Raw genomic sequence first — 12,208 nt, forward strand, 5'->3', positions numbered from 1 at the left:
TTTGCCTACAAATGAAACTACAGATGGGGGTGATAAAAAGTGTGGTCATCTCTAAAAAAAACATCAGAGACAAGTCCTGAATTTTCAGACTTCCATGTTCAGCCAATGAAATGCCCACAAGTCTAAGTCAAAACTCACTTTAGTGTCCACTGTATACAGTGGAAGTTTGCATTGAGCTCCCTCACATCCTATTTGCCAGGCACAATGCCTGAGACATAAGTATCATTTCCAACTTTCACTCAACCCCATAGAGAGAAAGTGAAAGTTCGGGGAGCTTACCCAACTTTCATTCTCATTCATTCACTCGTACGTTTCTCAACACATACTTGAGGGCCTGGCCTATCAAGTGCTCTAGGTGCTGCACTCAAAGAATTGAGCAATCACGGGAGTTTCCACTCTCGTAGAGCAGTGTAGAAAGATGGGCCATACACAATCAAAGTCTAAATCAACAGGTGGAAGATGTTTGAGCAAGGAAGGTCAGCAAAGGCCCTTCTGACAAAGTGTTGGCCCCCTGGGACCACCCATGCACAAAGCCAGGAAGAGCGTTCCAGGCAGAAGGAAAGACCACTGGGGAGGCTTTGAGGCAACATGGATTTTCACGGGTTCCCTTTGGCTAAAGACTGGGGTGAGGGGGGAAGACTGGTGCAAGATGAGACAGATGATGAAGGGCTAAGGTAAGGAACACATCCATGGTCCATTGGACAGAGTGACTCGAAGAGGGTTAGAGAATTCTAAGAGCTCTTTATCATTTAGCAAAATTGGATCCACAGTAAGAATCTTTCCACAAAGAAAAGTATAGACTCTAATGGCTTACTGTCGAAGTCTAATAATACCAATCCTACACATATTTTTTTACAAAATAGAGGGGGAAGGAATACTTACCAATTCATTTTCTTTTTTAAAAAAAGATGTTATTTTATTTATTTGAGAGGTAGAGTTACAGTGAGAGGGAGAGACAGAGAGAAAGGTTTTCCCTCTGCTGGTTCACTCCCCAAATGGCCACAATGACTGGAGCTGCACTGATCCAAAGCCAAGAGCCAGGAGCTTCTGGGTCTCTCTAGCGGGTGCAGGGTCTAAAGCACTTGGGCCATGTTCTTTTTTTTTGGCCATCTTCTACTGCTTTCCCAGGCCAAAGCCCATATGGGATGCTGGCGCCACAGGCAGAATATTAACCTACTGTGCCACAGCACTAGCCCCCTAATTCATTGTCTAAATCCAATAGTAATCCTGATACCCAACATAAGAAATGTTTCTGTGAGAGAAGAAAACTAAAAACCACAAACTCAGTACCCCTAATGAACACAAATACAAAATAACAGCAAATTGAATCCAGCAATCTATAAAAATGGTCATACATCATGATTAAGTGAACTTTGTTCTAAGAACTCAAAACCCAATCAATGTAATTAACTGCATCAACGGAATAAAAAAAGAAAAACAATATATCAACTTAGAAGCAGTTGACAAAAACCAGCATGTATTTTCAATGAAACTCCCCCAAAAATAATAATAGAAGAGAATTTTATCAATAGGATATCGGTTATCTAGAAAAATCTTACAGCCAACATAATACTCATTTGTAAAAGACAAAATACTTTTCCCCAGAAGCAAGACTAAACCAAATAAAAGGAATATAAATTGAAAAAGAAAGACTAAAATTGTGTATATTTGTAGCAACATGATCGAATTCATAGAAAACCTTAAGGAGTCTGCAAACAGCCTACTAAAAAATCACAAGTGAATTTAGCAAGATAACAAGATATGAGTTCTATTTACAAAAATCATGCATAGTTCTATATACTATGAACAACTGGAAAATGTATCATTTATTATAGCAGAAAAACACAAAATACTTTGAGATAGATTCAACATAACAGGTGCAAAACTTGTATACTGAAAATTGTGAAATAACACTGAGAGAAAGCAAAGACCTAAATAAACTGAGCTATATCCTGCTTGGATTGGAAGTCTTAGTATAGCTAAGATGTAGAATTTCCTAAATTTAATTTATAGATTCAGTGCAACTACAATCAAAATACCAGCAGCCATTTTGTAGAAATTGATGAACTGATCATATATACATATGATATATGGGAAAGCAGAGAACCTAAAATAACCACAACAATGGTAAGAGAACAAAGTTACAGGACTGAAACTGCCTTGCTTCAAGGCTTAATATAAAGGTTTAGCTACCACGGTAGTGAGGAATCAGCAAAAGGAGGAATAAACCAAGATATGAAAGTAGAGATCCCAGTTTAGACTTATGCATCTATTGGCCTTGTGAAAAAGATGGCAAAGAAATCAGAGGGGAATGAACCATTTTTCCAACAAATCGTGCTGTAACAGCTGATTTTAAAACATCAGTAGATGTTAAACTTTCCCAATTTGAAAATGGATCCCATTTCAATACATAGGAGAAACGTCTTCTTTGGGGTAGAAAAGGGTATCTCAAGACACATACAGAAGGAATCACAAAAGAAAAATGGATAAATTTGACTTCATCCAAGTTTCAAATTTTTGCTCCTCACAAGTCAACTTTGAAAAATGGAAAGACTAGTCGTAGACTTGGAGAAAATGTTTGCAAACTGTATGCCAAAGACCTGATACTCAAAATATATAAATTTTCTAATTTAACAAGAAGATAAATAACTCAATTTACAATAGGCAAAGTAACTGAATAGACACTTCAGAAAAGGAAATAGATGAATGGTCAATGAGTCCACGAAAAATTGCTCTGCATCTCTGGCCTTTAAATAAACACAAATTGTAACCATAATGAAATACAACTACAACTAGAATGGCTACCAATAAAAAGACTGACAATACTAAATGTTGGCAAGGATTTGGAACAATAGAAATTCTCATTGCTGATGGGAATGTAAAATGATAGAAACATTTTGGAAAACATTTTGGCAGCTTTATGAAGTTCAAGATACACTTAACATACAATCCAGAAATCCTACTTATAGGTATTTAACCTAGAGAAATGGACGCATGTGGGGCCAGCTCCCTGGTAATGACCTGGTAACGGCAGCAGAAGATGGGAGATCCAGGTGAAGCTCCTGGCTCCTGGCTTCAGCCTGGCTCATCTCTGGCCATTGTAGCTATCTGGGGAGTGAACCAGCCATTGGAAGATCTCTCTCTCCCTCCCACTCTCTCTCTCTTCCCTGCCCTGTAGCTCTGACTTTAAATAAGTAAATCTTTTTAAGAATTAAAATATATAATTCCATAAAGACCTGTACAGAAATGTTCATATCTGCTTTATTCATAATAGGCCCAAACCAAAAACAACTCAAATATCTGTCAATAGAACAATGGATAAACACATCGTAGTACATCCATTCAATGGAATACTATTCAGCAGTAAAAAATAATTACTGTCACATTCAGCAATGGCCTGGAATGCCATAAACATTACTCTAAATGAATGAAGCCAGACACACTAAGAGTTTATACTCCATGACTCCATTTACATGAAATTTTAGAAAATACAAGTTAATCTATAGTGACAGAAATTTCACCAGCAGTTGCTTGTTGTCAGAGGTTGACAGATGTTCACTGCAAAGGAGCATAAAAGAACTTCTTGATGTTCTATCTTGAGTCTATTGGAGGCTACATGGGCATATACATTTATCAAAACTCATCAGTTATTTTTAAATTGTTAAATAAATTTTTGTAAGCAAATATGCTCCAGTAGATTTTATATAATTTAAAAAAAAATCTTGTTGTAAAGTAGCGATGTCTAGCCAATGGAAAGTGCTCAAAAACATATGTTGTTTGAGGAGTCCTAGCAACACAGAAAAAGGAAAACAGGAGTCTAATCTCGTGCCAGCAAAAGCTCTCAAATCCCAAATGAAACCCTGAGAAACTAACTCCAGTGCTCTATTTAAAATAAATGCATAAGACTAGGATAAGGTTCATTCCAGGAATGGAGAAATAACAGTAGAGAAAATCCACTAAATAATTCATTATATCAATATATCAAGATTAAGCTCTGTGATGCTAAAATCACATTCGATAAAATTTACCATCCATTCTTAATAAATTTTTTAAAACTCTTAATGAACTTGGAATACCTCTTCAACATACCTCAGCCTGAACACAGTTTCTTTCTTTATGGTGACACTACAGAGGTTACAGCAAGAATCAGACAAGAGCACACGTGGCTAATCACCACCAATATTTAACATTTTCTGAAAGGGCTTCAACTTCACTAAGACACAAAAAGCAGTAAGATAGAAATACAGGAAGTTGCAGTGCCCTTTGGTAAGGACATGATTTTCCACCATCTTCTCTCCAGGAGAAGACCCCCAGAATCCAGTCCCTTGAGCTTTCCCTCTGACCCCTTTCACCTGTTAAAGAAAGTCCTCTACTCATTTTCATTGCCAAAGGAGACAAGGAGCCCCAAACTCTGCCACCCAAGAAGAGCTTGAGCTCACGGTTCCCACACTGTGTGCTTCCATGTCCCCTCTCCAGGAGATGATGGACATTGTCAAAGCCATCTACGACATGATGGGGAAATACACATATCCCGTGCTCAAAGAGGACACTCCCAGGCAGCACGTGGACGTCTTCTTCCAGGTAAGTACCCCCACCCTGTGCACAAGTTTTAAGTCCAACCTCAGTCACTCAACCCATGAGCTTCTGAGACAGTGAGAAACAGAAAAGAATGTTATCAAAAGTGACACAGTCCTCAAGAAAACAATGATCTCATTAGGCAGACGTGTGTACCCGCAGAAGGGAAGGGAAGCAGGTCATTAAGTACAAACGGCATAGGGCAGGGACCCAGTCCACAGAGAAGACTTCATTCAGCACAGCTGCATAGATTAAGCATCGGGAAGTCAGATTGGAAACTAAGGCCGGGCCCACTTGGGAGGTCTGAGATGGAAGTGTTTAGCTTTACTCTGCAAAATGATGAGCAACTACAGTGATCCTTCAGTAGGAGAGCTATGTGATCACAGTAATATTTTAGTAAAAAATAAAGTAGCAGAAGTATATCAAAGAATGTCAGAGCTCACTTGCATCCAATAGTCCCCTGCAAAGATGGGAAAACAGGAGTTCCCTCCAAGACTACATGGTAAATGCCAGAGACAGAACAGAACCTCCTGCATCCAGTGTTCCTTCTGCCAGATGGACGGGCCAGCAAAGCGCCTAGGGAGGACCGTGCTATGGCACAGAAATGCCTTGAGTGTGTCCCTCAAAGGTTCACGTGTTGCAGGTTTGGTCTTCAGTGTGGCAGTGTAGACATGGCGGGACCTTTAAGAGGCAGGGCCTAATGGGAGATGATTAGGTCACTGGGGGTATCACCCTTGGAGTGGAATAATCCTGTAGCTCTCATGAGAGAGAGTTGGTATAAAAAAAATGCAAGACTGCCCCTCCTCATCTCCGACTTCCTGTCTGCCCATCTGATGTCGGGTATACATTCCCACCCTTGTGAAGTTGTCCACTGTGAGGCCCCTGACCTGAGCCAGCTCCCTGCTCTCCAGCCTGGGAGCTAAATCGGCCTTTTGTTTGTTTGTTTGTTTGTTTAGAAAGTAGCAAATCTTGGGTATTTGATTATAGCCACAGGAAATAGACAACACCCTGGGACAGCATGGAGTAGTCCAGCAGAGAGGTGGTGAGGGTCTACAGCAAGCCTGAGACTTAGGGACCTGGTGCGGGTCCAAGGGCTGCACCCTATGTCACAGAGCCAAGTTGGTTGGCAAACACCAGGTTCTGGAATGCAGATGATCAGGTTCTTTAAAGTGCTCCCTGTTGTGTCTTTCAGAAAATGGACAAAAATAAAGATGGCATCGTGACTTTAGATGAATTTCTTGAATCCTGTCAGGAGGTAAGGAAAGTGCACAGGGCAGACATAAAACTCTAAGTCTGAGGAAGGAAGTCTCGGGTTTGAGGGCTGCACGTGCCCACGACTGCTCAGGTCAGATTCCCTCCTGGCACCAGCAGCACCTCAGAGGGCCGGCCATCCCCCTCCTCCACCTGGCCTGTGCTTAACCTTGGCCAAGCTTGGCACTGAGCCGAAACGTCTAAGTAGGGTAGGTAGGGGCTGGGGGACAAGAATGCTCAAGGGAGTCTCTGGGAAACTAGCCTTCACTAGCGGGCAACACTGTCATTTTTCAACCTTCCTTGCACTTGATGTCCCCACTCCTCAGACTATACAGGAGCAGCTGGAAAAAAATCTACAACTGTGTGCTTGGAAAATGGTCTCCCATGGTTCTGAAAATCTGCATTTCCAAGTCTTAATCCTGGAGATACTGTGTTTGGGCTAAGATCTAGAAATCTTAAACTCAAATGCCCTGGACCAATGCTTCTAAATCTTCAAATCAGTCTCTTTGAAATCTTGTTCAGCTGCAGGCTCTAATTCCATAGGTCAGGCCTGAGATGTTACTTCTCCAACACCCTCCCAGGTTGCTCCAGATACTACCAGCCCTTGGATCGCACTTCCATTAAGTCTAAGGAATACTCTGGCCCAAGTCTCCAATGGAAACTGGTCAGAAATACTTGCTTCGTCTACTTGAGAGAAATGCATGTAAACACCCACCTTATTTCAGAAACATACACAGTAATCTGAGCTCCACCCAAGAAAAACTGCAAATGCGATGAGGCAGGAGAGAAGTTTGTTAACACACACCGAGCATCAGCAAGTTTCGGGCACATTCCACAAACGGCACAACAATCCTGAGTGAGGGAACTGTCTCACACGCAGGGTGAGAATCCAAACACAATCTTCAGCTCATGACGGGTCAGCTTAACTGTCTTTCAACTTTCCAAGGTGCAAAAGCAACACACAGTAGAAACCGTACTTTGAACCGTGAGTTTTGCTCTTTTCCTGGGCTTGCAACATGCAGCACCATCCTTGTGCAGTGCTGGGCAGCAGCAGCCCATGCGGTCACGTGATCCAGAGGTGATGGAGCCAATATGCAAGAGTGCATGGGGCGGGGGCGGGGTGGGGGGCAGCATTTTAGGGAAGCAGCTACCCAACAAATTACATGAGGTATTCAACACTTCTCTTTTTTTTTTTTTTTTTTTTTTTTTTTTTTTTTGACAGGCAGAGTGGACAGTGAGAGAGAGAGACAGAGAGAAAGGTCTTCCTTTGCCGTTGGTTCACCCTCCAATGGCCGCCGCGGCCGGCGCACCGCGCTGATCCGATGGCAGGAGCCAGGAGCCAGGTGCTTTTCCTGGTCTCCCATGGGGTGCAGGGCCCAAGCACCTGGGCCATCCTCCACTGCACTCCCGGGCCACAGCAGAGAGCTGGCCTGGAAGAGGGGCAACCGGGACAGAATCCGGCGCCCCAACCGGGACTAGAACCCGGTGTGCCGGCGCCACAAGGCGGAGGATTAGCCTAGTGAGCCGCAGCACCGGCGCTTCAACACTTCATTATACAAGTTTTGTGTTAGGTGATTTTGCCCAGTGCAGGCTAATGGAAGTGTTCTGAGCGTGTTTAAAGTAGATAGATAGGCTAAACTGCAGTGCTCAGTAGATGATGGGTATTAAAGGCATTTCTGACTTGTTTCCACTTACAGTGGATTGACTGGAATGTAACCCTATTGTAAATTGAGGAACATTGGCATTAAACAACTGAAATGAACCAAACATTTACTAAGTGTCATTGACCTTGGCCAACTCCCTAGAGAAGAACCCACTGAAGCCCCTACTAGGTCTGATCCACTACTTGGTGGATCTTTGAGTAGCCCATGGGCCCTGAGCAAGCTACCAGGTAGCCAGAGGGGAAGAGGCTGGGGTTGGAGAGGAGGCTGTGTCATCGGTTCTTTACCAATAGAGCTGGAACATTTTAACATGTAGTCAACGTGAACTGACTGAATATGAATATTGATCACATCTATTTTAAAAAAGAGAAAAATGAGGCATTACTGGACTAAGTGATGTGGCCAGGACCACAGTCAATGACAGAGATGTACCTTAAACTCTGTCATTCTGAGTATCATACTTTTTAGATTTGCTTATCAGGTAAGAGAGACTTTTAAATCAGTTTAGTTTCTCACATTAGCAACTTCTACACTCATTGACTCTTTCCTTTTTCACAACCTACCCTAGAGGTATCACCCTGCTCAACTCCATTAGACATGATGAAGCTGAGGCACAAAAATTGAACAACTTGCCCAAGGTCACACAGCTAATAAGTAACAGGGCCAGAATTCGAATCCAGGCATCCTCACTCTAGAACCCATGTGCTTAAATATTAGGCAATAAAAACTCCCTGCTGTAGACATTTTTAAAGATGATAACTACTCAAATGACTTTTGTCTCTGTTAATTTTTTCTTTTATGGGTCCACTTTGTAACTTATTAATTAATTTTCTGCCATCTGCTTTTTCATCTTCAATTTTTTGTTGAGATTAAAGTTCTGATCAGTAACTCCCAATCAATTTTTTCTAACACATACATTTATAAGTGTGATTTTCCCTCTGAGCACTACTTTGGCTGAACACTGCTTTAAATCCGACAAATTTTGATATGTCATATTTTTATTATACTTTAATTCAAAATATTTTCTCCCCTGACCTATGGATTTAAAAGTGTGTTGATTAATACCCAAGTATTTGAGAGTTTTCTATCCTCAATAATTATATCTTAGAAAAAATATGACAAAAATGTAAAATAGAGAACATATAGTAGAGACATATGCTGGATCTTCAGAAAGTTCATGGGAGGTACATATTATGATAAACAATGCATGATTCTCAAAAAAGTTTTCACATTTAAAAAATTATATTATTAATTTTAATAGTATTTATTTTAAAAACAAAATTTACTTTTTAATTCCATTTTTCTATAATTTTTTTTAAATTTATTCATCTATTTATTTGAAAGGCAGAGTTACAGAGAGAGAAGGAGAAACAGAGAGAGATCTTCTATCTGCTAGTTTACTCCCCAAATGGCCACAATGGCCAGAACTGGGCCAGGCTAAAGTCGGGAGCTTCTTCCGGGTCTCCCACGTGGGTGCAGGGGCCCAAGCACTTGAGCCATCTTCCATTGCTCTCCCAGACCATTAATAGGTAGTTGGGATTGGAAGTGGAGCAGCCGGGACTGGAACCAGAGCCCACATGAGATGCAGCACTGCAAGTGGTAGCTCAGCCTGCTATACCACAGCACCGGCCCCTCTGAATTTCTGAAGTTCCCACACGCATACAGAAACAAACAGATCCGCAAGAGCTCTCCTTGAAAAAAACTTAGTAAAATCGATAAATGCATATTGAGATTGATGTAGAGAGAGAGAAAACTCAATTTATCGCTATTGGAAATGAAAAGGAATATCACCACAGGCTTTAAAGACAGCAAAAAGACAATCGGGCATTATCTAATAGATTTGACAACTTATATGGAATCTACAAATTCCATGCAAAACACAACTACGAAAACTAACAGAAAAATAAACAAAATCTGAAAAGTCCTGTGTCTGCTGAAGAAACGGGGTCTGTAATTTAAACCTTTTCCCCAGAGTACATGGCAGCAGCAGGGCTCCCCTGGCCCGTTTTCCCCAACGTGGAAGGAAGGGGCAGCACAGATCTTACACAGACTCAGGCAAGAGAGAGCCCCTCTTGGCTTGATCCGTGGGGCTACTGTGACCCTAAATGGAAAGCCGATGAGGTGTTACAAGATTTCTAATATATTAACACACTCCTTCTGAATGCAGATGGAAAAGCTCAAACCCTACAATTTATTAAAAAGCATAAAACATATCATGAATAAATGGGGTTTGTTCCAGGAATGCAAGGCTGGTTTAACATCCAAGAATCTGTCAATGTAAGTAATCATACCAATAGGCTAAAAAACTGTGATTATCTGTATAGAAACAGAAAAACCACCTGATAAAATGCAGGTGCCCAGAACTTCTTAACAAACATCTCGGAGAAAGCACTGTGGTGCAGCAGGTTGAGCCACCGCTGTGGCACCAGCATCCCATAGGGGTGCCAGCTTGAGTCCTGGGTCTCCACTTATGATCCAGCTCCCTGCTAATGCACCTGGGAAAGCAGCAAAAGATGGCCCAAGTGTTTGGGCCCCTGCAAACTCACATGCGAGAGGCCCAGAAGAAGCTCCTGGCTCCTGGCACAGCCTGGTCAGCCCTAGCCATTGCAGTCAACTGTGGAGTGAATCAGTGGAATAGAAGATCTCTCTATTTCTATCTCTATCTCTATCTCTATCTATATAACTATCTCTATCTCTCTATCTCTATCTCTGTCTCTGTCTCTATGAGTGAGTGTATATGTGTGTAACTCTGCCTTTCAAATAAATAAAATCAATCTTTAAAAAAGAAGAAGAAGAAGAAACATCTCACTGTTTTACTGGATAATTTGCCTCCTCTGAGTTCCTCCTCAAGGCTAGAAAAGCCATCTCTTGTTTTGTGAATGGAGCTCCTTCTAGGCCCCCAGCCCCTGCTCCTTGCTTCTCACCCCCTTGTAGCCACGGTCTGCCTAGAAAACCATGCTGGAGATTGGCACATCAGTTACAGGGCTTCCCAGGGAAGGGCCTCGGAAAGCTCTGACCACCCTCTTTTCCCTCCCCTCTCAGGATGACAACATCATGAGGTCTCTCCAGCTGTTCCAAAATGTCATGTGACCAGGGACACAGCCACCCAGCTCTCAGAGACACTGGACTAAACAACCACCCAAACACCCCGATCTTCCCTCTTTCTGAGTTTATACACCAACTCTTGGGACAACAAGCCCTTTTACACTTTGGAAGAATTCTCTGCTGAAGACTTTCTACGGAGGCCAGCACCACACGGCCCCGTCTCTGATCGCCAGCTCTTCCTCCTCCCTCTTGCCGAGAGACACAAGGTGAAGTTCGAGTTTGTTTCCGAAGCATGCCCACCTCTTCACACTGCTGCCCTCTGGAAAGTCCCTCTGCTTGAGCTTAAATGCAGCGCACAACTTTCTGCTTCCAGACCCCCCAGCTCACTGCCTCCAAGTCAACAAATCTGGAAGCAAGAAGACCTTAGCCAAGTGCACACCATCCTCTGCTGGCCTCCCAAACCAACGTGCCTGTTTCTCTTCCTGTGGTGGGAAGAATGAGCATTTTACAGAACAATTAGAATCTGCCATGACCAGATTGGGAGAGCCAGCCCCTAACACATGTAGGATAGGACTGAATTTATTAAGCATAGCATTGTCTCATGGCCCAAACTGCCCAACGTCATTTGTTTCCAGAGGCAAGGACCAAGAATTCTCTTACACTAGTATCCGTGCTGGTAGAGCAAGTCCCTGCACAGGCCCTGGAAGGGAGCCATTGCCCAGTGGCCCATACATACCTCCACTCCATCCCCTGCTCGAGCCCAGCACTGCATGTCCCTCCCAGAAAGTCCAGAATGCCTGCAAACTGCTGTGATTTTATACCATGTTCTAATCAATAAACGGAACTGTTTCTTACACTGTCAATCATTTCCTCCATGACTCCACTGGGGCAGGAGAGGAGAGCTGTGGGAAGGGAAGCTTAGTCCATTCATTTGGCATCCAGCTATTAGTGATTCTCTGGGCCCTGTACTGCACCAGGCACTGACACCATCCTCTCCAGCTTCTAAACCATCCCAAGCAAACCTGCAATCCAAAAGCAGATACTGGGACCATTTGCAAATGCAAGTTCAAGACCAGGCCCTTCACAACACCTCCCTTCCTACAAGATTGCCGATCCCCAAACCCAGTAGTGTGGAAAATCAGAAGTCCCAAATAGTGTGCTCAGGGACACAGAGCTGAAGATATGGACAGGAGCTCCTGCTGAGGGAGTCAGAGTTCAAGGTTGGTGAATTGTCTTCAGCCTTTAACAGGAAATTATCACTTATGTTGAGCACCGTGGGTCTTGGTTTCTCCAACTGATAGCATAAGAAACAGTAAGAGCTAACAGTAGTGTTGTCAGAAGGAAAGCAATATACAGAACCTCTACTGTGTGTCAGGTGCTCTGCTGGGGACTTTATACACATTACCTTATTTTGTGCTCAAGGTAGAACATTCCAGAAGGTAGAGTCATGGTTTTACTGGTGAGGGCATTGGAGTTCACAGAGGTAAGAGGACCTCCAAAGGTATCACAGATAAAAGAGACTCCTTTAAATTTTTTTTATTTAGTTAGTTAGCTAGTTTTATTCAGTTTATTTTTTATTATAAAATTTTAGTTAGTTGTATTTATTTTTTATTTAGTTTTTTTATTGAATTGAATTGTAGAGTTACAGAGAGAGAGAGAGAGAGAGGTAGAGGCAG

The 12,208-nt window shown here is 42.5% G+C and overlaps 1 protein-coding gene across 4 annotated transcripts in view; it reads left to right on the forward strand.

The window, feature by feature from the left end:
• KCNIP1 (potassium voltage-gated channel interacting protein 1) overlaps nt 1-11,395 on the forward strand; it is a 337,463-nt gene extending 326,068 nt beyond the window's left edge. For all 4 annotated transcript variants that reach the window (XM_051843592.3, XM_051843591.3, XM_051843593.3 and 1 more), the window contains 3 exons: nt 4,477-4,581; nt 5,768-5,830; nt 10,530-11,395. In XM_051843592.3, the coding sequence (XP_051699552.1) occupies nt 4,477-4,581; nt 5,768-5,830; nt 10,530-10,577 (216 nt within the window). In that variant the 3' untranslated portion in view covers nt 10,578-11,395. The remainder of the gene's footprint in view (nt 1-4,476; nt 4,582-5,767; nt 5,831-10,529) is intronic.
• Nucleotides 11,396-12,208: the final 813 nt, after the last annotated feature.

Source organism: Oryctolagus cuniculus, chromosome 6 (genome assembly GCF_051225735.1).
Source record: "Oryctolagus cuniculus isolate XC-2025 breed Fujian yellow rabbit chromosome 6, ASM5122573v1, whole genome shotgun sequence".
NCBI lineage: Eukaryota > Metazoa > Chordata > Mammalia > Lagomorpha > Leporidae > Oryctolagus > Oryctolagus cuniculus.